Source organism: Lynx rufus, unplaced genomic scaffold, assembly GCF_022079265.1.
Source record: "Lynx rufus isolate CCGP_SWC_20201006 ecotype Redwood Valley unplaced genomic scaffold, mLynRuf1.p SCAF_21, whole genome shotgun sequence".
NCBI classification, from domain to species: Eukaryota; Metazoa; Chordata; class Mammalia; order Carnivora; family Felidae; genus Lynx; species Lynx rufus.
This window is the reverse complement of record NW_025814836.1, coordinates 23,902,922-23,927,024: the sequence shown is the minus strand read 5'-3', so window position 1 is coordinate 23,927,024 and position 24,103 is coordinate 23,902,922. Positions and strand designations below refer to the sequence as shown.

Sequence of the window (24,103 nt, the reverse complement as noted above, 5' to 3'; positions counted from 1 at the left end):
TTACAGAGGACTGCAAAAATCACTAATATAAAATTCTCGAAGCACATCTGGCATGACTCAGCAGGGGACTGCCAGCTAGAAAATTGGTGAAACAACTTAATTAAAATAAAAAGTGTGGTCAAGACGTAAAGCATCAGCGTGCCGGCGTCTGCAGCCCATCGCGGGCTGGGAAGCGCAAACCTCAGACCTGCTCTGCCGGGGGACAGCCTTTGGGACCGGAGCCTGGTTATGGCCTCTGCCCCGTGTCCACCAACACCAGCCCAGACACCTGGCGCGGCCCAGAGAGCACTGGCTGGGCTCACCGCGCAGCATCTGGACGGGCTAACACCAGGCGTGGTGAGCCCGCCAGTTCTCTGTGGCCTAGGCTAACCGTGCGACATTATGTGCAATCCCGTGCGGGTAAAGAGCAAGTCCAGGACTGTCAGACTGACGCTATGTCCTCTCTAAAGAAGTTTCTCCTCAGGAAAGTAAATATAAATCCCATTTTTTTTTTTTATTATAGGGTCTACTACTTGACCAAGAAATTTTATCAAACACTTAAGTAAATATGTCAGTGGATGAGGGAGGGGGAACACCTTAACTCTGGAAGGGCCTCAGGAGGCCTGATCAGCCTATTAGAATTCTTTGAGGGGATATAAACAATATGATTATGGCAGAACTAGTAGGCAGAACCCCTATAGACTTTAAACGCCATATTTCACCAAAAACAATTTTAGAAACTGAATGCCATAGAACTTGGGTGAATGAATGTTGTATGCGTGTGTGCTGTGTTTGTGATTGTCATTTATGAGGAACCATGAACAGTGGAGTTTCTAACCCACTGACCAGTTCAAGACAAGCTTAATGCTTTCATAAATTACCTAGAATGGTAGACCCCAACCCATAGGTAGTCCCAATGACCTTCATATCCGCATAGGTAGTCCCAATGACCACCCATTAAAAACACCACTACGGAGCGCGGGTGACTCAGTCTGTTAAGCATCCAACTTCAGCTCAAATTATGATCTTGTGGTTCATGGGTTTGAGCCTCACATTAAGCTCTGTGCTGACAGCTCAGAGCCTGGAGTCTGCTTCAGATTCCGTGCCTCCCTCTCTCTCTCTGCCCTCCCCCGCTCACACTCTGTCTCTCTCTCTCTTTCTCAAAAATAAACATAAAAAATGAAATAAAATAAAATAAAATAAAATAAAATAACACCACTACTGAATGAGGGTCTGTAAAAAATTAATTTTTTTAACTTCATTTATTTATTTTGAGAAAGAGAGAGAGAGAGAGAGAGAGAGAATCCCAAACAGGCTCCACACTATCAGCACAGAGCTCAACATGGGCCTTGATCTCATGAACCATGAGCCAAAATCAAGAATCAGATGCTGAATTAAGCCACCAAGGAGCCCTGAAAAAATTAATTTAAAAAGGAGGTCTCAAATTAAAAATAGACCTACCCTATGACCCAGCAGTAGCACTGCTAGGAATTTACCCAAGGGATACAGGAGTGCTGATGCACAGGGGCACTTGTACCCTAGTGTTTATAGCAGCACTTTCAACAACAGCCAAATTACAGAAGGATCCTAGATGTCCCTCAACTGACGAGTGGATAAAGAAATTGTGGTTTATATACACAATGGAATACTACGTGGCAATGAGAAAGAAATGAAATCTGGCTATTTGCAGCAATGTGAATGGAACTGGAAGGTATTATGCTGAGTGAAATAAGTCAGGCAGAGAAAGACAGACACCATATGTTTTCACTCATACGTGGATTCTGAAAAACTCAGCAGAGGACCAGCGGGGAGCGGAAGGGGGAAAGAAAAAGTTACAGAGAGGGAAGGAGGCAAACCATAAGAGACTCTTAAAAACTGAGAATAAACTGAGGGTCAGTAGGGGGTGGGAGGGAGGGGAAAGTGGGTGATGGCCATTGAGGAAGGCACCTGTTGGGATGAGCACTGGGTGTTGTATGGAAACCAATTTGACAATAAATTTCATGAAAAAAAAAAGAAGAAGAAGAAGAAGAAAAAAAAAAAAAGAAAAAGGACCTCTCAGTGCAGCGCCTGGGGAGCTCAGTCAGTTAAGCATGCAACTCTTGATTTCAGTTCAGGTCATGAGCTCACAGTTCATGGGATCGAGCCCTCCATCAGGCTCTGCACTGATGGCGAAGTGTGCTTGGGATTCTCTCTCCTTTCCCTCTGACCCTCCCCTGCTCATGCGCGCGCGCTCTCTCTCTCTCTCTCTCTCTCTCTCTCTCTCTCTCTCAAAATAAATAAATAAATAGACATTTTAAAAAATTTCTAAAGGAGGTCTTAGGGCACCTGGATGGCTCAGTTAAGCATCTAACTCTTGATTTCAGCTCAGATCATGATCTCACAGTTTGTGAATTCAAGCCCCAGCATCGGGCTCTGTACTGATGGTGTAGAGCCTGCTTGGGATTCTCTCTCTCCCTGTCTCTCTGCCTGTGCTCTGTCTCTCTCCCTCTCTCAAAATAAATAAATAAACCTAAAAGAAATAAAAAGGAGGCCTCATATTCAAAATGCTTTGGGAACCAATGATCTAGCAGAATATTAGGCTATAAGCTTCAGGAGGGAAGACGCCTGTCTCATTAATCACGGCATTCTCCATTAGGTACTCAATAAATATATTGTGAAGCAATAAAGTGAAACTTTCAAGATTGTAAATAGCCTTAAAACTGTTCCAGAAATCAAAATCAAAATTAAAAGACAACAAGTTCTCAGGAGGCTGTATGAATGGGTGAAATTATGGCAAAGGAGCATCACTGGAGGCCAATTTGGTGAAGGGACATTTAGGAAAATGCAACCTTAATGACACTTTTAGAATAATGGGTTCTAAGCTAAGCAGTTCGATAAAGAGGCTTGGCCATCAGCTCAGACTATTCCCTGAAGACACCACGTTGCATGTTTTCTCACCAAATGCCCAGAAAACATGGGGCTTTATTAGAAAGAATACTGGGAACAACACACAACTTGTGACCTCGCCCTTATCCAGAACCGCCCGGTGTCCACAGCTACATGTGCCATTCAGTTGTGGTTCCCTTTCTTAAGAAAGGCATACCAGAGTCGGAAAAGGTCCTAAGAAACAAGAATGAAGTTTTCAAGTAGATACAAGAGCCTTCTAGTAAGAGCTTACAGATTAGAACTCTTTAATTCTGGAGAGACAAAGGTTTGGGGAAAGGGGGAGGATAAGTCACATACAGATTTGTTCATCAAACCTTAAGATACTACAGAGGAGAGGGGCACCTGGGTGGCTCAGTCAGTTAAGCATCTGATTTCCACTCAGGTCATGATCTCACAGTTCATGAGTTCGAGCCCCACTTCGGGTGAGCCCCACTTCTCTCTCTCTCTCTCTCTCTCTCTCTGCCCTTCACTCACTTGTGCCCTCTCTCTCTTTCACAAATAAATAAAATACTAGAGAGAAGAGAGAAGCATTCTGAAGTTTGAAATAAAAGATATAGACAGACAAGAAATAACTTTGCCCACTAGTCAGAAACATACTGAAGTTGTTATAGGTAAAATATATAAATGTAGTAACATCCATACGTATTTGGATCTAGAAATTAAAAAAGAAAAGGCTCTGAGGAACTAAGAAAAAGGGATTGTCACTAAACCTATGAGCTTCCTTTCCCTCAGCACCAACACTTTTGAATTTCAAACTAACATTAAACTTGGTCATCTGTTTCTTTTAACAACACTAAGTTCAATAATGGTAGATTAATAAAAGTTCAGAAACATGACACCCAGGGGGCAGAGGCACTCCAAAAGCATTACGAAAAATTGGATCTCGGGACACCTGTGTGGCTCAGTCGGTTGGGCCTCCAACTCTTGGTTTCGGCTCAGATCACGATCTCACACTTCGTGAGATCTGTGCTGACAGAGAGGAGCCCTGCGTGGGATTCTCTCTCTCCCTCTCTCTCTGCCCCTCCCCTACTGACACACACACACACACACACACACACACTCTCTCTCTCTCTCTCTCTCTCTCTCTCTCTTTCTCTGTCTCTCTCAAAATAAACAAACTTAAAAAAAAAAAGAAAAGAAAAATTGGATCTCTAGTCAGTATATTGTTTAATGAGCCAAGGAAGCAAATAACATGTTCCAGATTTATACAATGAAAGTTAAAGGCAGCAAGATTCAAGGAACATTGGACTGGGAACCACAAATTCAGTTTCCTCGAATTTGCCACCGCTTGTCAGATGATGTCTAGAAGGACGGATGTGTGTATGTTTTCCAACCTGTGGGTAAACTCTTTATCCTGCTCCCACATGACTGAATGTGGCTTACACGCTGATATAATCTGTGTTCAATCACTGTTATAATGGTTTAGAGTTTACAAAGGTGTAAGTGGAAGTTACCCTCAGCTTTCTACTTTAGAAGGAGTATTCCAGAGGAAACGGAGCAAAGACTAATTAATCCAAGCTGTCCGATGCACAGAGAAAGTGCATGCGGCCACGCTTACTCAGGACAGGCTGAGACCAGAAGGTACCTGAGCTGGTTGCCAGACGGGGGGAGTTCTGTCGCAGGAAAGGAAGCTGGGCAAGGGGAAAGAGAACGAGCGAGCGAACGAGCGAGCGAGCGAGCGAGCTGCTGCTCCTGGGGTTGTCAGAAGCTTTAGTCTGGACTCAGGTTAAACGGTGATGAGAGAAAGACACTGAGCCCATGGGAGGTAGAGAAGGGAACTCAGTGAAATCTAATGACCTGGGAAAGGTCCCACGTTCCTGGACCCAGAATGAAGCCCCAGGCCAGGAACAGGAGAGCTAAAGGAGGAACAAACTGGGAAGCATGAGAAGGGCTTTCACCCCTGTCCCGTCACAGTCACCCAGGAGGAGATCTCAGGCAGGCTTCAGTTTATGATGTAAAATTAAACTAACTCGAAGGATCTCTGAGTCCCCTACAACTATTGGATTTCTACACAAGACTTAGCTCCTAAAGCGGACCGGTGACTCTCTACCATAGACCTGTCACTGCCCTCCCGAACACGGGTCTCAGCAATCCCAAGGCACAGATGTTCTGAGTCCGTCAGCAGCCAGTGTCTCATTTCACGAGACACCTGGTATTTGAATCATCAGCAAAGCACAGCCCAAAGAGATGCTCAGCAGTAAAAGAAAGCAGGTGCCAGCGGACGGTGGACCCAGGCGAAATGGCAAAGCTTTTCACTTGTCTTCTTCTTCATCTGGTCTTAGCCCCCTTCAATGCACACTCCACCACAGCGGTTGCTGTGAAACATCTATCTGATCACAGAGACGTCCTGCTCACAGTGCCGGTCACCTGCAGGAGAGAGCTCCAAGCCTCCGCCCAGAGGGAGAGCCCACTCCCATCCAGTCTGCGCCCACCTCTCCAGCCACTTCCCAGGGTGGTTCTCGCAGACTCCCTCCCGACGACAGAATACCTGATGGCCCACCGCACCGGCCCCAGACAGTGCCTGAGCACTACTCTGCCCCAGGAGCCCCTCCTCTGCCCGCCTCCTCTGAGAGCTGTGACTCCAGGCCTCTGCCCTCCTCCTCCTCCTCCTCCTCCTCCACCCCCCTTCCGCCATGGCGGCACTTCCCGCAGCGGGATGGGGTCCTGGGTTTACTCATCGGTCTGTAAGCCTCTCCAGAGCTAGGGTCATGTCCTTCACCTCTATTTCTGAGACCCCAACGCAGCTGGTCCGCAGGGACAAGCAAGCTGTCACTGCTCACTCCGGCCCAGGACAGGTCCTCAGCGCCTCCCCAAACCCCACTGGCCCTGCCCCGAGGCAGCTTCCCCTCCCCCTGCAGGCCCTTCCGCCCAAGCAAAACTCCCACTTCCCGGGGAGAGAGTCATATGGCAAACATTCTAACAGGACTCACAGGATGTTAGAGCTGAAGGGGACCTCAGAAATGATCTGGTCCAGTGGCTTCCAAATACACGTCTGCAGATTGCTCCTGGACTGACTGCAAAAGAATAACATGGGGAGTGACTTTAACACAGAGTCCCAGGCTCCTACTAGGAGACTGCGACTCAGCAAGTCTGGGAGGGATCCCCGCGTGTTTGTGAAGCCTCCCGGTTGACTCCAGCGCCCTGGCCTCGTCCACCCTCTTCATCTTTACGTGGACAACCTGGGCTCGGAAAGGAAAAGCTCAGGGCGCCCAGGTGGCTCAGTGGAGGGCGACTCTCCACCTCGGGGCTGTGAGCTGAGCCCCAGGTTGGGTGTACGGATTGCTTAAAAACAAAATCAGGAAGGAAGGAAGGAAGGAAGGAAGGAAGGAAGGAAGGGAGGGAGGGAGGGAGGGAGGGAGGGAGGGAGGGAGGAAGGAAGGAAGGAAGGAAGGAAGGAAGGAAGGGAGAAAGAGAGAGAAAGAGAGAGAAAGAGAGAGAAAGAGAGAGAAAGAGAGAGAGGAGGAGGGAGGGAGGGGAGAAGGAGAAGTTCACGCACCAAACATCGACCCAATGCGAGGAATGGTGCCTGGCACTGAGGACACAAAGGGAAAGCCCAGACCCTGCTCTTGAGTGCCCCCACACACGACCCACTGGAAAGCCCAGCCGCCACGAAACTGGGGGTGCCACGGAAGGCCAACAAGGGCACTGCTTTCCCACAGGCAAGGAAGGGAGAGGGACTTTGTCTGAGTGGGGTCACCTCAGTGAGCTCCCCTGGGCTCCCTTCTGTGTCCCTCACTCCTTTGAGGGCACAATTTACTTTTGCTGTAGTTATTTCAGTAAATATTCCCTCTTCCGCTGTCTTATAAGCCCCCCAACAGGCACTCACTAAATTATTAAACCAATATCCCCTCAATTCAAGGTTTGGGTTTCTCCTTGGATAGGCATGTCAAAGATAATATGTCCAGAGTCTAACTCTCAATTTCCCGTGGCTTAGGCTGGGCATCCGTGAGTCCTCTCACCACCAGACCCTGCAACCAATCCAAGAGCAAATCCCGTCAAGTGTTCCTTCAAAACATCTCCAAATGCAACCGTTTCCTGCCTCCAGCCGTCACCACCTCTCCCTCCTGGGTCCCTGCAAAAGTCTGCTACCCTCGCCTCTACTGCTCATTCCCAACACAGCAGCCAGATTGCTGCTCTAGAAACACCCACCAGGGGCGCCTGGGTGGCTCAGTCAGTGAAGCATCTGACTTCAGCTCAGGTCATGATCTCGCGGTGTGTGATTTCGAGCCCCGGTCATGATCTCGCGGCGTGTGAGTTCGAGCCCCGCGTCGGGCTCTGTGCTGACAGCTCAGAGCCTGGAGCCTGCTTCGGATTCTGTGTCTCCCTCTCTCTCTCTGCCCCTCCCCTGCTGGCACATGCACTCTCTCTCACAAATAAACATTAAAAAAAAAGAAAACAAACCACCCATCAGATCACATTCCTCCTGTCCTTGAACCCCTTCAACATGGTCCCATCTCACACAGAGCGAGCTCTGGCCATCACCGCAGCCTCCGTGGCGAGGAAGGTCTAAGTGCCCCGTCTCCCACACCTGTCTCTGTCACCCAGTTGGCTCGGGCGCACACAGGCCTCTGCCCTGTTCCTCAAACACACCCCTGCTCAGAGCCTTTTAGTCTACTGTTCCCTCTGCTAGGACTGCCCTTCCCCTCAGATCTTGAGGGGCTCACTGCTCACTTCCATCCAGTCTTCACTCAAATGTCCTTTTGCCAGAAGCCTCCTGTGACCAGTGTATGTAACATCCCAGTCCCCACCCTCACGGTCACACCATCAATCTCTGTCCTTTACTTGTTTTTTCTTCAAAGCCCTTCCCACCACCTGACACATTGCATAATTGCTCATGTCTTCATTGTCTCTTTTTAAGCTCCAGTGTGTTTACTGGAAGGTAATCCACCATTAGAAAGGGGGAATGATTTGACAGGCTCATCCGTCCAGAACTCAGATTGCTCAAGGAGAGCCATGGAATCCTAAGCAGGTTTATTACTAGTCAAGCAGCTGGCAAGTTTGCAACGTTATTTGTGTTTCACTTTTTAAAATTCCTTCATAAACAGAGAGACCTTGAGTGGTCGGTGGGGCCTTGCCAGTGGGAAGGGGTCTGCCCAGAGTAGCACGTGGCCATGAATCCTGGGCTCCTACATGGCTGATTAAGTGAAAATGCTGGATCGGTGGAAGGGGTCTACGGGCCAACATCCCCACAATAAGGTCACTCATCTTGAGGATGGAAACAGTGTGACATCAGTAGAAATGGAGGGCTACCTCTGAGCAGGGCACAGGGTAGACTTAAGTCTTCAGAAAAGGGGATACAACTCTGTGAATATACTAAAAATCATTCAGTTGTGTGCTTTAAATGGGTGAATTGCATGGAGCGCCTGGGTGGCTCAGTCGGTTGAGCATCCGACTTCGGCTCAGGTCATGATCTCGCAGTGTGTGAGTTCGAGCCCCGCGTCAGGCTCTGTGCTGACAGCTCGGAGCCTGGAGCCTGCTTCGGATTCTGTGTCTCCCTCTCTCTCTGCCCCTCCCCTGCTCATGCTCTGTCTCTCTCTGTCTCAAAAATAAATAGAAACATTTAGAAAAAAATTTTTAAATAAATAAATGGGTGAATTGCATGGCATGTGAATCTTATCTCAAAAAAACTGTGTTTTTTGTTTTTTTTTTTTAAGATAAAAAGAGAGGATAAAACTGGAGGGAGTTGGGATTAGGCAGCACCTGACAGCTCATTGAGATGATAGAAATGGAAACTAGGTATAGACAAAAACAAAGTTTAAACGGAGCTGAGAACTGAGACAAAAACTGATACTCTGTAACCTGCACCCCCTTTCCCTTTCATTACTTGCAAACAGATCTCAGCACTAACTGGGCACTGCATTTTGTTAGAAAGGAACAGAACAGAGACTAAGAAGCAAGAGGGACAGGACTCCTCCTTGATCACACGGCCTCCTCCTCAAGGAGTCCCTCCCACTGAGTTTTGTAAAAGCATCATCTCCTAGTAGTAGGGACGCCCAAAATTAAACAAAGAGCTGGTAGCCTCAGACCTGTTGGGACCCAAACCTCCACTCCCTGAACAAAAGGGCCCCAGCCAAGAAAACGTGGCCATTCCGCAGGATTACTTTTTCCTCATTTCTGGCACCCTCGTGTTTGGGGGCTCTGTGTATATTCTGGGTCTCATCTACCACAAGCAAAGTGAGGTCCCAGAGATTCCAAAACCAGAAGGTTTTCGGGGGGCAGGGGTGAGGAGGTGGGAGCAAGGAACATGCTATTACTCTTGGGGTATCTCTGTGGTTCCCTTCTCTCTGTCTCTGTCTCTCTCTCTCTCTCTCTCTCTCTCTCACACACACACACACACACACACACACACACACCCCTTCTTCCTCCCTCTTCTCTCCTTCCCCTCTCAACAGAGACCAGGTGGGGGCGCCTGGGTGGCCCAGTCGGTTAAGCGGCCGACTTCGGCCCAGGTCATGATCTCACAGTTCATGGGTTCGAGCCCCGCATCGGGCTCCGTGCTGACAGCTCAGAGCCTGGAGCGTGCTCCAGATGCTGTGTCTCCCCCTCTCTCCCCCTTCCCTCTCCCCTCCCCTGCTCATTCTCTCTCTCAAAACTAAATAAAAACATTAATAAATAAACAAACAGAGACCGGGTGGGCTCTTTCACCATGGCTCCTCAGACCAAGGGCAGTCAGCCTTCTTCAGGAAAGCGAGGCACCAGCCAAGGCAGCTTTTTACCAACAAGGCAATATGGCAACAGATCCGACATCCGGGTGCCCAACGGTGTGCCTGCTGTATGTGCCCCTGACATTCCAAGGGGACAGCAGAGAACAGGTATCTAAAGAAACACCTCTGTGTGCCTTTCTACCAGCAGACAAAATGGAATATTAAAATTCCTTATCTTTTTAAGACACGTAATAAAATATTTACAGACAGAATGATGTGATATCTGGGATTTGTCTCGAAATGACACAGAGCAGGAGGAAAGGGCAGGGAGGGTTTTTATGAATGAAACAAGATTTGCCACAAACAACTCCTGGACGTGGGCGAGGAGCACGTGGACGTTTATCCGTTATTGTCTCTATGTGTGTATACTTTTGCCCTCTCAGGACCAGACCCTTGCCTAGTGGACCCTGTGAGTCCAGCTAGATAACCACCGATGTCACACCCACTAGGATGGCCATTATTTTAAAAAAGAAGGAAAGAACAAGGGTCGGCAAGGGCGTGGAGAAGTTAGAACCCTTGTGCGTTGCCGGTAGGAATAAAAAAAGGTGCAGCCGCTATGGAAAACAATACGGTGGTTCCTGATGAAAATTAAACATAGAATTACCATGCGATTTAGCAACTCCGCCTCTGGGTATATACCCAAAAGAACTGAACGCAGGGTCTCAAGGAGTAATCTTTATACCCACGTTCACAGCAGCATTGTTCATGATACCCAGAAAATGAAAGCAACCGTGTCCATCAATAGATGAATGGATAAACCAAATGTGATACAAACAGGCAATGGAATATTATTCAGCCTTAAAAAGGCTTAAAGGTCTGACACATGCTACAGCATGGATGAACCCTGAGGACATCATGCTAAGTGAAAACAGCCAGGCGTAAAAGGACAAATAGTGTATGATTTCGCCTAGGAATCCAGGCTCCCTAGAGTAGTCAAGGTCATGAAGGCAGAAAGTACGACAGTGCGTACCAGGGGTTGAGGGGAGAGAGGACAGGGAGTTAGTGTTTCATGGGTACAGGGTTTCATTCTGGGATGATGGAAGATTCTGGAGGGTGGTGATGGCTGTACCATCGTGAACGTACTGGAGGCTACCAAACAGTGCACTGAAAAATGGTCAAAATGGTCAGTGTCTTTACGTATATCTGGCCACAGTTTAAAAAACAAAACACAACACCGAGGAACATAAAGACGTCACTTGTGTCTCTTCAAGGCCAGCTCAGGTCAGCCTAGACATCATACCTCAGAGAGGTTCTCAAAACAAGGGTGTGGTGAGCGTTGCTGGGAGTGTGGAGCTATGGAGAAAGGCATAACATCTGCCTAGGCACATGGTTTCCAAACACTACCTAAGGAAAGAAACAAAAGAAGATGTTTTTTAATAGGCCTGATGGCAAATGTCTCAGTTAAGGTGCTAATCACAATAATAAAAGTCTAGGTCAGACCCTGAGAAAACTCTCCAAACGTAAACTCAAAGCCCCATACTCAAAGATAAAACTTCTGTGGGCCCCAGACCATCTGCCCTCCCCGGCCATGATGTGGTGGTTCAGAGCACAGACTTTGCCCGGGTTCCAACCTCAGCCACGCTCACTAGCCATTTGACCTACGGAGGTTTGCTCACATCTGTGTCTCAGTTTCCCCATATGTAAAACGGGAAACTGTTGTAGGGACTCAGTGAGTTAACATTTGTAAAGCTCTTACAACACTGCCTTCAACACAGCAAATGCATGTGTTTGTCAAGTATTATGCCACAACGTCAGAGTGCCCCAGCAGGCTGCTGGATCCCCAAATGTCAGGCTGCTTGGAAGCACACACAGGGGACAGAGACAAGGGAAGGGAAGGCCGGCTACCCCTCCACACAGCTCAGGAGGCCTGCTGGAGCGGAGGAAGAGGGCCCAGGAGTGGGCAGAGGGACCGCAGCAGATACGGGGGGGGGGGGGGCAGTCACAGGTGGGGAGGAGCAGGAAGGGCAAGCACTGGGCAGGGGGAAAGAATGACAGAAGATACCAAAAAGCTGGCAGAACCCATTTTTTTAAAACTCGGTGATCTTCACGGTCACCGAGCATCAGAACCACCTCAGAACTTTAGAAACTCCTTCACGCTCGGCCACAACACCCTGAAACGTGGGTTTAATCGGCCAGCGGGGAGAAACTGGGTACTGGCCCCTCGGCTCTGTGAGCCCACAAACGACAGAACGCAAAGTCACATTTCAAATTCTGCTCACGTGCACTCTTAATTCTGCATTCCCTCGCTTGACTTCATTTCTGTCTTAACTTTGAAAGGCTAGCATTTACTTGGGATTCTAAAGAGAGATAGAGACAATATTAATGGAAAAATTTAGAAGGGAAAGGAGGGAAACGCACGGTCTCAATTCTACAGAAGGGAAACAAAAACCTTTTTCCCCCCTGAACTTTCTTTTTCTTATTGGAACATCACAGTTCAAAACATAAACTGAGAAGCAGACACTGTGCTACCCCAATGAGGACAAAGGTCAGAGACCGGGGCGCCGGGTAGGTGGGTGTTTTACACAAGATGTCCCAAGCAAGTTAGCTCCGGGGTGCCCCCGTCAACGTGCCTGGTCATTCACTCCAGGTTAACCTTAGCCTGCAGCCACTGGGTTCTGTCAGGTTACTCAAACTGTCCCCTGTAGCCAGGAACACAGTTGGCTACAGAGAGAGGCTGGCAAACCTCAGCATCAGGCTTCACTGACCCAGGCTGGCTGCCCCCTCCACCCCACCCCAGTCACCCTACAACCCTTGGATTTACAGAAGCTTTACAGTTTATAAACCATGATTCCCACTTCACAAGGAACCCACCAGTGAGTGGCAGAGCCAAGAAAAACGCTCAGGCTCCCGTCCGCCCCCCAAGGACCAAGCTGTCCTTCTACCAGGAACTCTGAACTGGGAGGTCAGACTTCACATTTAAATTTTCCATCACCCTCTCTTCCCAGGGTGCCATTGGAGATGGCGCACGTCTCCCTTCAATCTGCCATCGAGACATTCGCTGCGACCCTTGCCGTAATTATGGCGCACCTGAGGGTGTTGTAAGACCCGGATCAGAAAACAGTGTCCTAGAACATCGTTCTCATTAGAGGGTCGTCCAACACCTGAAAGATTAGGAACTGCCAGAGCCAGAGAGACTCCAGAAAACCATTAAATTTAAGCCACTGACTCTACAAGCAAGGAAACCGAGGCCAGAGAGGTAAGGTAATGAAATGAGATAAAGTACATAAACCGAGGAGTTTTTATTACTGTGAAAGATTTTTGTTGTTCCTGGCAAGGGGACCGGCCCTCCGTCCCAGAGGGGCTTGAGTCTCTCACTCACAGTTACCCGTTCCAATGTCTCCATCAAGTGCCAGGGACAAGGCTTATTTAAATATCCTTAAAGGAGTGATTCTGGGCCTGGATGCACATTGGGAGCACTGCTAATACTAAAGCCCACATCAGGCCAATTCGATCAGAAGCTTTAGGGGCGGGGCCAGGCATTTTTTAAAACCACCACAGGGTGACAGGTGTTTCTGGGGCTGAGAACCATGGTCTGTGGACCAAAGCATGGTCCAGACTTCTGGGCCTACCTGGAAATGGACTACTAGCAGTGGAGTGAGCCCAGGAACCTGAAGCTGTGACAGTTACCTGGTGGTTACAGAGCAATGGCATCGGCCTCACATGAGTCCTAGAAATGGCACATGTGCTCCAGGTGACCCCAGAGTCCTAGATGGACTAGAAGCTGGCCCGAGAGAGGCTTCCAGATGATTCAGACCCCCAACACCCACTCTTAGCCAAGAGCCACTCCAGAAGCCCCCCGGCCTCAATACTGGCAGCGAGGGTGACGCTTCCAGAAAGAAGGGGGAGTCCACCGTGGCTCTGCACAGCTACTCCAGGCCTCCCATCTCATTCAGGTCCCCAGTAGGATTTACAAGCCCAGTAGGACCACTCAGGCCTCCTCTCCCATACTGTCCCCACCTCACTCCGGCCCCAGCCACCCTGCCCTCCTTGCTACTCAAGAGACAAAGTCCTTGAAGCCCCAGAAAGCTTGAGGGGTTTCAGGGACTTTGTCTCTTGTTCTTCTCTCTACCCTGCTTGCTCTTCCCTCAGATATCTGCATGGTCCTCTCTCCCGCTCCTGCAGATCTCCACTCAGGTGTCTTTTTATCAGTGAGACGTCCCTAACTTCTGTATTTAAAACAGAAAATCTGCCTCCCTCCACACCCAAACCTCCATCCCTGCTTTGTTTTTCTCCATAAGACTTTTCACCCTCTCTCATACTTTATTTTTAATTGTTATCTTTATTTTTACTTGCTACTTGTTTACACACACTAGAATATGAGCCCCATGAAGGTAAGATTTTTGTTTGTTTCCCAGGGCCTAAGATAGTGCCTGGCACATAGCAGGCACTCAAATACTTATTCTAGGAATGAACACATCAGAAACGCCAATCTCAAAACATAACCTGTACCAAAAGATCACAGAGAAGCTGATGATACCAAAATCACTTCTCCACTGATCTCATCTTGGCAAAAGCCTTTTTAAAAACAGGCTAGAGGCCTAATGAAACAGAAACCATTTAGAAATAAGTATTTCCAGTCAATTAATTCAATCCAAATGGGTTTGTGAGTCAAAGACAATTTGTTTTGAGAAACAGATAAAACTATGGAGACAGAAAATGAACTTGAAAGAAGGTGATCGAACAAATGGATTTCAGATACTCCTCTGGTATGTGTGTAGTTTCGGAAGAAAAGCCAGGAGTACGGACAGCCGCTCTCAGACAGCAGAGCAGGAAGAGAAGAAAGGCTCCAGTCCCGGGTCACAGCCTATGAGCGCAGGCCCGGTGCAGGATACGACCTCACACCACCAGGCCCATCGACCTCCTGAACCTAAGGAGGTCCCTTCCCTTCCCCTTTCTCCTACTGACACCCATCTGCTTCCAAAACTCATCTGAAGCCACGGACAATACTTTGAGCTCTACCAAGTCGGGAGTGCTGGACGCCCTTGTCAGGGCAGCCACACAGAAGCTGGGGAGCATCCTGCCATGGCCACGTCTCCCTGAGGTCATCTGCTCCACATCCTTACACTTGTCGCCTCTTTCCTCACCCCCTCAGACTCTCCCAACGGTCGTCCCACGTGTCTCCCGAAGACCAGTCTTCCCCAAACACCACTTTCCTCAGGTCACTCACTTTTCTCAACAGCCTCATGTGGTTTCCTCTAGCCTACCACAGCTCCAGCCTCGGGCCAGGCTTTTGACAACGTTCACATGCTAGGCCGAGGCCAAGTCGACTGACTTTATATTTCACCAGGTGCTTCTGCACCTGCCTCAAACCACCAAATCACGGCCTTCCCCTTCAACGCAGCAGTAAGAGAGAAGATTGCAGAGACCGATCAACCTGAATCAAGTCTCTAATCAACGTCCCCGCCAAGAGCATCCCCACTCTCCACACCATCCACGCCCGTTCTTTCCCTCCAGCTTCTAGCCACACCGTCCTTTCCCGCTCCATTTCCACAACACACACACACACACACACACACACACACACACACACACACACACACTGGGCTCACGCATGCACACGTACTCATTCCGTAATAGTAACTGTGCACCTGCTATGTGCCAGGTCCCTGCCCATGAGGTGCTGACATTCCACAGGATGGAGACACAGACACTGACAGGCAGATGCATGATGTCAAGGAGTCCTACAACCTTCCTCAACAGGAGCTCCTCAACTGAAATCAGAAATCAGAGTAACTGCTTTTTCAATTCTGAAAAAAGTGAGAGAGCAAGCCAGGTGAACAGTGGGGAGAAGAGGTTTGGGGCAGACAGAAGAGCAGGTGGAAAGGCCCTGAAGCAGGAAAGTGCCTGGCGCAGGCAAGGAGCCCACACCAGAGTAGAGGGAGCCTGAGGAGACGGGGGAGGAGGCAGACCACGGAGGGCCCACGGCAAGGGCTGACTCTTGCGCTTAGAAGGAAGGTTTCGGGAGGACGTGGGAAGAGGAAACACACTCTGACTTACACTGGAAAAGAATTAGCCCCCCCCCCCCCCCGCTGCCTCTCATTTCAGCCATCTATCACGAGGAATGAAATTATGGCAGATTTGTTCTCCCCTTGAACGTTCCAAAATTTTCCAGTGAGTATTGTATTATTTTTTAAATGAAGGAAAAAACAATCTTCCCAACCCTTTAAGACTCGGCCCAAAGTCCACGTCTGCCTCAAGGCCCCCCTGGCCCAGGGCTAGGACTGTGCCCATGCTGCCCCCTCGGCCCCAGGCAGCAGGACGACCGGGGTGACCCCATAGTTAGCGGGACCTGCGCGCGGCAACTCATGTGCATGGAAGTTTCCGGTGCTGCCCTCGCTGCTCTCCTGCCATGTGGGAGTCTGTCCCTTCGGACACTCTTGCCCCCAAGTGCCTGCCTGGGTCCCAGTCTTTCTCTCAGTTGACTTAATTAATTCTTGGTAATTAAAGCTACTATTTGGTGATGAACTGCTAAGAGTCTGACCTCTCCCAGGGGGGTGTAAATATTTTAAAAGGGGAGTCCAAGTGGAAATGCAAAAGCCTTAGACTCAGAGGCCTGGGGCCGTAATGATGGGACGACAGCACTGGGTGCATATTTTGTGGGTAGCTGGCTACCTTCTCCTGAAGGGTTCAGGTGCTTGGAGAAGCAGCAAAGGGAGACAAGGGAAGAAATGAAAGATGAGACTACATCATCGCCGCCACCTCCCTCCTCCCAGAGGGCCAACCAATCCATTTTGGGTACCAGAGAATGTTCCCCAGAGGTAACCCCAGCCATCTCAGAGGGGTGGCCTGTGTGAAAGTAACCACCACCCTCAGAAAGAAAAGCCCCCTTAAGACACGTCTGGTCTGGAAGCAAAGTGTTCTCTAATTGCTTTCAGTGGGGGAACTCCTTGAGGGCAAAGTTCATCTCACATGAGTCTTTTATGTGCCACAGGGCGCCCAGCTCCGGGTTGGACCCAGGGTAGGCCTTTCATAAGCAACTGGAGATTACTGATCGATGATGGCCCAGTTGCAGAAAGACTCCACAGGATTTTAAATACAAGTAAACATTCTAATTAAGAATAATGGTAGAATTAATCACACATCTAATATTTTTAAGGGCCTGAAGATTTATAGCCTTAATGAAGTCTCAGACAGTGAAGTGGTTTTTACAACTCGGCCGGTTCAGCTCAGGTCTGCAGAGTCTGTGTAACAAGGCAGAGAGCAGCCCCTGCCCACGCAGACGAGAGCCTCGACTGGGCCAAGCCCCAGAAGCATCTGAACAGCTGCTCACTGCCCACCCCTGGGCTCCCGTCTCCTCTGAAAATGCCAAACCTCTGCCTCAGACGTGTTCTCAGGCCCTGGAATAACCCTGAGAGGCCTGCAGTTACAATGGACACCTGCCTTCAAAACCTCTCTCGGGTCTCACTCTGCCCTTTGGCTTGCTAAGAAACAACTTCAACTTTAGCAGGTGAATTGGCAGGGAGGAGTAGAACGCTGTAAACCGCAGCAAGCCGGGCAACACAGGTAGAGCCAGAACCCACTCCACCAGCTCACGTTCAACTCCAACCTGCCAAGGGCAGCGTCGGTAAGATGCTCCTATGCCCAAAGGCTGGATGAAAATGAGGAAGAAGAAGCCACCCCTCCCCCGCGTCACACCCAGAATGACCTGACCCCCCAGAAGCAGGGAAATCCTGGGAATGCACGTGAGGCTCACACACGGGAACCCCTGTCTTTACAGTTCCATGACCTCTCCCCCCCGCCGGCCCCGGTCGTAACACCAAGGCCTCGAGCATCCCCCCCCCCCCCCCATGTAGACATGCGGGAGACTGAGCGTGTGGACCACGGAAGAAGGCCTGGGGGCCGCACCCAGAGGAGTGATTTCTTTAAAAGCATTCCTGAAGAGGGGACTCCCTCCTTTCCTTTCCGAATCTCCTGGACACTCACTCCGTCTGTTAATTGTGCTCTATCTTCAATAAACTCTGCTTTCACCTCCAAAAAAATAAAAATAAGAAAATAAAAGCCCTCCTGAAGAAAACACCCAGCCAAGTCACCCTCCAATCACTCCTCCCAGATGGCGCAGCCCTGGCCCTCAGGGCTCAGGGGCCCTCCCAGTCAGAGGTCCCAGCCCAGTTCACCTCCCCTCTAACAGAGGCACCTGCCCCGAAGTGAGCGGGGAGGGGGGGCTTGGAGGGACACAGCCCCGGGGAGTGTGAGTTTTTGCTTTAGGGCCTTCAACGTTTATCTCCCAAATGAAAATAGACTCACTGATTATTTGTTTTTGTAAAGATGATCTGTAAATCTGTAGAAAATTCAAGTGACAGGCAAAACTAGAAACAAAAGTAAAAAACCGCCAGACCCCACACCACTCAGAGGGAAGGAGATCTCGCAGTAAACTCTGCTCTGCAGACAGGAGGGGGGGGTCCATTCTGAGGCAAACTAGAGGGTGGTAGGTCTTGATTCTCTGGAGAAGCCTGGAGATTTAGTTGTGCCCAAGGCCCTTAACGCCACCTCTGGACTTCTCAGAGCATTTTCCCGGGGCAGGTGGGGAGGGCGCCCTCCAATCACTGTAGAGCCCTCACAAATAGAGGTAACAAAGTTATACAGACCTGAACCCCCCATCCCCACATGCTGATTGGAGGCCTGGAGTTAATCTGTTCAGCAGAGGTACTCCTTTTTCTCACTCAATATTGTGGCAGTCTCTCCACAATCAATCACCAGCATAGACAACATCAGCCTTCTCATCCCCTGGAATGTGTTAATGAGAAAAGCGGCCACGATTCCTACTTGATACAACACCTTCAGAATCTAAGGCGGAGAGTGTAAAGGACTTACCCAAAGTCATACAGTGAACAGAGGACAGCCCAGAAGTGCTGATGGGTTTGAAGAATGACTCTGTGGTGACACCAAACTTGAAAGGTGTTCATTAACTTTTCTTTGAGTCATAAAAAGGATCAGATATGTCATTTCAACACACATACACACTTCCCACTTCAAATAAAAGTGAACGGTTGGCTGAGGCAGCACTCTCATCTCCTAAAACATTTCTTAAAATTAATTAGCTAATGGATCTCACGCCCAACACTCCTAGAACATGAAGGGGGAGGACACTGGACCAGATGCCCAGAAATGGAAACAGACACAGATTTTCATGTACATGCAATCACTTCACCTCATGGATGTCAACACTCAGAATTCTCTCCTATTCAGGATGTTCCTAATTTTGTAGCCAAAGAAAAAGTCAAAACCAAGTTACATAGAAAGACAGAGTTGGAGACAAAGATCTAATACAAACACTAAATTATTCAAATGTTAACAGTGGTTCTAGGTTATAGGATTTATCAGTCAGTTCTGTTTCTTTTGTATACCTGCGGCCCCTAAATTTTCTACATGAAAGTGCTTGTGTAATTATTTTTAGAGTTTTAAAATAAAAATAATTAGTCCACAATCTAGGTTAGTCTATTTGGATTTTATTTTTCACTACAGAAAAGCACAAACTCAAAACTTCTAGGAGATCCACCACTCTTCCCAGTTTTGCTCAAGTAGAGACAAGTGTGAGGATGAAACCCAAACCCCGCGAAGACTCACTCCAGTCCAGTAGGAAAGCTCACCGTGACCAGGCTGAGTAGAGGGCAGGCATTACTACACGTCTCCAACGTGTAGGGAAGATGAACATTTTAAACTAATCTCTCCTCAAGTGCAACCAAGAGTTCACAGACCTCTGCCCCCAGAACAATTTCCAATGCATCTGTCCACAACCACCCTTTAGCTTCAAGACTACCCACACCACTTAGAATCTGCATACCGCTTCTAAGGAACCCCCTTTTCCAGTATTTTATTTCTAAAAAAGTTATTCCTCCTCTTCCTTAAGATTCACAAACATATGATCCAACCCACAGGATACAGAATCATCCATTCTATCAATGAATAGTCATGGTTGGCCATGCTGTATGGAGCTTAAGTAAAGATTATGTTAACAAAAAGGATGGGTTTTCATGGGCATGAGGAAAACAGACAGGAATTGAGGAGCAAGATTTTGTTAAAATGTCTCAGCCCTGGCCAGAGGGGGTGGGGTGCGGTGGGGAGGGAGATGGCCAGAGGACAGAACATCTGTCATTCTGCAGTTTCATTTCTCATGGCCAGTTAATACCCTGAGTTTATGCATCAGTCTCTTCCAAGTTTGGTTAGTGAGTCAGTCTGCCTGGATCCAATCAGCTCCAAGTGCCTTACAAAACTGAATTTCGGGTCTACAAAACTGAGAACCAGATCCTGAAACATAGTGATCCCACCAAAATAAAGCCACCCCCAGGATGACATCTGTCTCCACTCTCTAACTCCAACACCCGTCATGGTGTGTATTTGATGCGTCTAATACTCTCTGATGTATCTAATACTCATCTAATACCCTCCATGGCTTGTAGGATAAAATCCAAACTTGACCCGCCTTTCACAGCTCCAACTCAGCTTTCCAGCCTCCTACCCAAACAAGCCAAGCCTCTCAAGGCTCCATGCTTTCATATATAGCTCTCTCTACCTAGAATGTCCTTTGGCCAGTCTTACTTGCCTACAAAACTCCTTTGCTTCCTCCAAAGCCCAGTTCAAAATTCACTTCTGCCCTGAAGCCTTCCCTACTCCCCCAGGCATTTAGTTCTTACAGCTTATAACAGCTAACTACAGGTGCGTTAGAGAACTTAAGTACATTGTGCTTCATCTGTTTCAATATCTGACCTACCTCTGGATACCCTGAACTTCTGCAGAGAAGAAACTCACTTTGTATCCATAAGTCCTAGCACAGGGTCAAGAATGAAAGGTGAGATCAATGTTGAAAGGTTGATCAGGTGGAACGCTGGCATTAAGTCGTTTGGAGGAAAAGGGAGGAGAAAAGAGTCTCACAAAATCTGAGAATTAAATTATCCATATATTGAATCTCATCCAAAGTGACCGCAATATGGTTAAGAGGCAACATGAGGGGCGCCTGGGTGGCGCAGTCGGTTAAGCGTCCGACTTCAGCCAGGTCACGATCTCGCGGTCCGTGAGTTCGAGCCCCGCGTCGGGCTCTGGGCTGATGGCTCGGAGCCTGGAGCCTGCTTCCGATTCTGTGTCTCCCTCTCTCTCTGCCCCTCCCCCGTTCACGCTCTGTCTCTCTCTGTCCCAAAAATAAATTAAAAAAAAAAAAAAAAAAAAAGAGGCAACATGAAAGTTTTAAAAATTTAAGTAATAATAGCAACTAACATCCGAGGTGAGCGCTATGGCTTGGTTAATTTGATACACACAACAGTCCTGTGAGGTAGGTACTTTTATCTGCATTTAAGCTGGGTAAAGCTTGAGGCCTTGCCAAAAAGGAAACTGAGGCACACAAGAGATCAAACTCAAAATCATTCCCTTAGCAAGTGGCAGAAGCAACCGGTAGTCTGGTTCCAGAGCCACTGGGCTCTGGGATCAGGAAGACCTGGGTTTGAATTCAGATTATGTTACAAATGTGGTTTCTGGGTAAGTCATCTAACCCCTCAGGACTTGTTTCCTATCCCTTCTGCGCTCATGTCTGTAAAGGGGCAGGACAAGCCCTTTCTCTCAAACTGCAGAGGAGTAAGTCAAATACGATGTTTGCCAAAGTCTCCCAAATTGTTTCTCCCGTCTAGCAGGCGCTCCATAAATGCTAACTCGTCTTCCTTTCCCCTCCTAAAAGCTGCACAAAGTAGACTCTGAGGGAAAAGCTCTCTCCTAAACTACTCTAAAGGCTTTTCGCTTTTCTGAGGCAGATCAAATAGTTAGGCCCTCAACACAGAAAGCCTCGCCTTACCTGCTTATCTCAAAGTCCATTCCCCAGACAGAGGCCAGAGACCTTTTAGAATGTAAATGTCATCATGTCAATCACTTAAAACCCTCCAAAGGTTCCTAATTTCACTGGAGATACAAACCAGAGTTAGAGGGGGGAGGCATTCTGTCCGCAGGGCCCCCTGTGATCTCCCTCACCTCTCTACAGACTTACCTCCCCTCTCCTTTTCCCCCTCCAGCCACACAGGCCTCTTTCGCTTCCTCCAACTTGCCAAGCTCCGTGCTGCTCCACACATGGTTAACTCTTAACCCTCCTTCGGGTCTCACCCCAGACGTCACTTCCTCAGGGAAGCCCTCCCTAAGCCCCCAAATCAAATCAAGGCCCATTACTCTTACCACTCTCTTCATCTTTCCTTCCTCGCGTTCATCACTGTTTGAAATGATTAGTTTACCACTTCCTTCAGAGTTGTATGCAAAAGACACCTTCTTAGAAGGCCTTCCCAGGCTACTTGAATGCAAATTCAACCCCCACCCAACATCTCATATCCTCCTTCCCTATTTTCTTTTTGTCCTTTAGCATTTAGCCCCTTTTAACAGGCTACTTTTTTTTTTTTGAACTATATCCTTTACTTTCCTGTCCTCCCTCCCCCTCTCCCCTCTCCGCCCTGAAATGAAAGCTCCAGAAGGGCAGTTATTTCTGCTTGCTTTCTTCACAGCATCGAAAACAATGCCCGGCACATGTTTGTTGACAAACATTTGGTGGTGAATGAAATTTCAAGATTACTTATTATTGGCCTTTCTCACTAGGCTACGAGCTCAAGCTACAACATATCTTTCTGCTTTACCACCATCCTCCCAACACCTAGTCCCGTGCCCGGCACGTAATAAGTGCTCAATAAAAATTTACTGAGTGAATCAAAGCCACGACCATTGGGGAAAAATGGGCAAAATATGTGTGCTAGCACCATTAGCTTCCTCCTCTCTTTCACTGTGTGATGTACCTGTGAGTTTGAGGAAACAGACCCATGAAATCCCAGCAGGCACCCACCAGGCCAGGCATCTGTCTGTCCACATCCTGTATGCTCAGCCACACTGTACACACAAGCAGATGCACCCTACAGGCCGTACATGAACACAGAGCTGAAGGCAAGGGGGCCAACCCTAGGCCCAGCACCCATCTCACCCCCAAGTCCTATTCTAGGCTAGTCCTGGGTGCCAGACATACTTCCCTGGGTGGGCCGGTGGATTTATTCCAATCCAGGACTTTTAATGCCACCTCTGGCCTACTCAAAAAAAAAAAAAAAAAAAAAAAAGTTAAAAATCCCTGAGCAGCTCCAATAATCCTGGGGTTCTGAGGAACAGACATACCTAAGGTCGTATGGACCCCTCCCCCTCACACACGCTGATCCAAGGCCAGGAGGCCATCTGTCCAGCAGACGCTCCCCTGTCCTCCCTCGGGTCACATTGAGCCTCCACCCCCCCAAGCGCGCGCGCGCGCACACACACACACACACACACGCACACACACACACAGGTTGGCAGGAAGAGCCCCTGCAGAGAGATAATTTCCACCCTGATCAACAGGCCTGGTCGCCCCTTGAGGACCCCCAACTCTGGAGCAGGAATACCTGTCTGCTCCCGGAGAAGCCTCCCCCAGGATCAGAACTTGGGCGGAGGTGGGGGGCAGGGACTGCGGGGCGCCCCAGAGGGTCGGTCCCCGAAGTGTCCGCCCCAGGACGGCGCCAGCTCTCGGCGCGGCGGGGACGGAAGGGCTGACAGGGCGTCCCGGCGGGGCGAAGCGGCACCGTTATCCGCGCCCGGGCGGGGGGCCGCGGGCTGTGGCCGAGGGCGGCCGCCCGTCCCGCGCAGGGGAGGGCAGCGGCCGTGCCCGGGGCGGCGGCGCGGCGGCGCGGCGGCGGCGGGTCGCGGCGGCAGGGGGCAGGCGGCCCCGTCGGCCGGGGGCGGGGTGGGGTGGCGGCCGCGGCCCGCCAGGCGGCGGTCGGGGGAAGTGGCTGCCTGCCTCGCCTCGGGCGGCGCGCAGGGTCCGCCCGGCTGCAGGGCCGCGGCGCGGGCGCGGGCTCGGCCCCGGCTCGGCGCGGCCCCGGGCGCGGGCTGGGGCGGCCTCGGCCTCGGCGGCGGCGGCGGTGGCGGCGGCGGCGGCCCCGGCCCGCAGGCTCCCCGCCCGGCCCGGCCCGCGGGGGGCGCTTACCTGGCGGCGGCGGCGGCTGCAGGCCCCGGGCTCGGCCGCGCGCGTCGCCAGCGCCGGCTGCGGGAGCCACAACATGGCGACGGCGGTGGCGGGCGGGGCTGCGGCTCCGGGGGCGGAGCGGGGGCGGGAGCCGGCCTGGCGGCGGGACCCGGCTGGGGCCGCGGGCGGGGAGGGGGGGGGTGGGGTGGGGAGCGGGCGGAAGGCGGCTCGGACCTGGGCGCCGGCCCAGGGCGGCGCGGCGGAGGGGGCTGCCCGGGCCTGGGCCCGGCCTCCGGCCTCCCGCTCCCGCCCCGCGCTCCCGCCTGAGGCGGGCTGCGCGGCGCGGGCCCGACGGCGGCGGCGGGGCGGGCGGGGCGGGGGCGGTGCCAAGCGGGGCCGGACCCCCGACCCCGCGCGCCCCGGCCGGGCCCTCGCCCCCCCCCCCGCCCCGCCCGCCCGCCCAGCCGAGCACCGGGGAGGCCGCTCCCCGCGCCCTGGGCCTCTCGGCCTCCGCCGCGCCTCCCGGGCGGGGGCCTTGGGCAGGCGCCGCCGTCTC

The 24,103-nt window shown here is 50.4% G+C and overlaps 1 protein-coding gene across 3 annotated transcripts in view; it reads right to left on the bottom strand.

Annotated features, from left to right (window-relative positions):
- Nucleotides 1-24,103, bottom strand: part of ZNF592 (zinc finger protein 592) — a 49,981-nt gene that overhangs the window by 24,915 nt on the left and 963 nt on the right. The window contains exons 1-2 of one of the 3 annotated variants that reach the window (XM_047086655.1): nt 23,569-23,617; nt 5,835-5,918 (exon numbers count right to left, since the gene is read on the bottom strand). Coding sequence is in view for 1 of the 3 variants with exons in the window: in XM_047086653.1 (XP_046942609.1) it covers nt 5,835-5,918 (84 nt within the window). In the remaining 2 variants the exon portion in view is untranslated. Of the gene's footprint in view, nt 1-5,834; nt 5,919-10,848; nt 11,511-23,568; nt 23,618-24,103 lie in introns of those variants that run through there. The other 2 variants (XM_047086654.1, XM_047086653.1) reach the window with 2 other exon arrangements.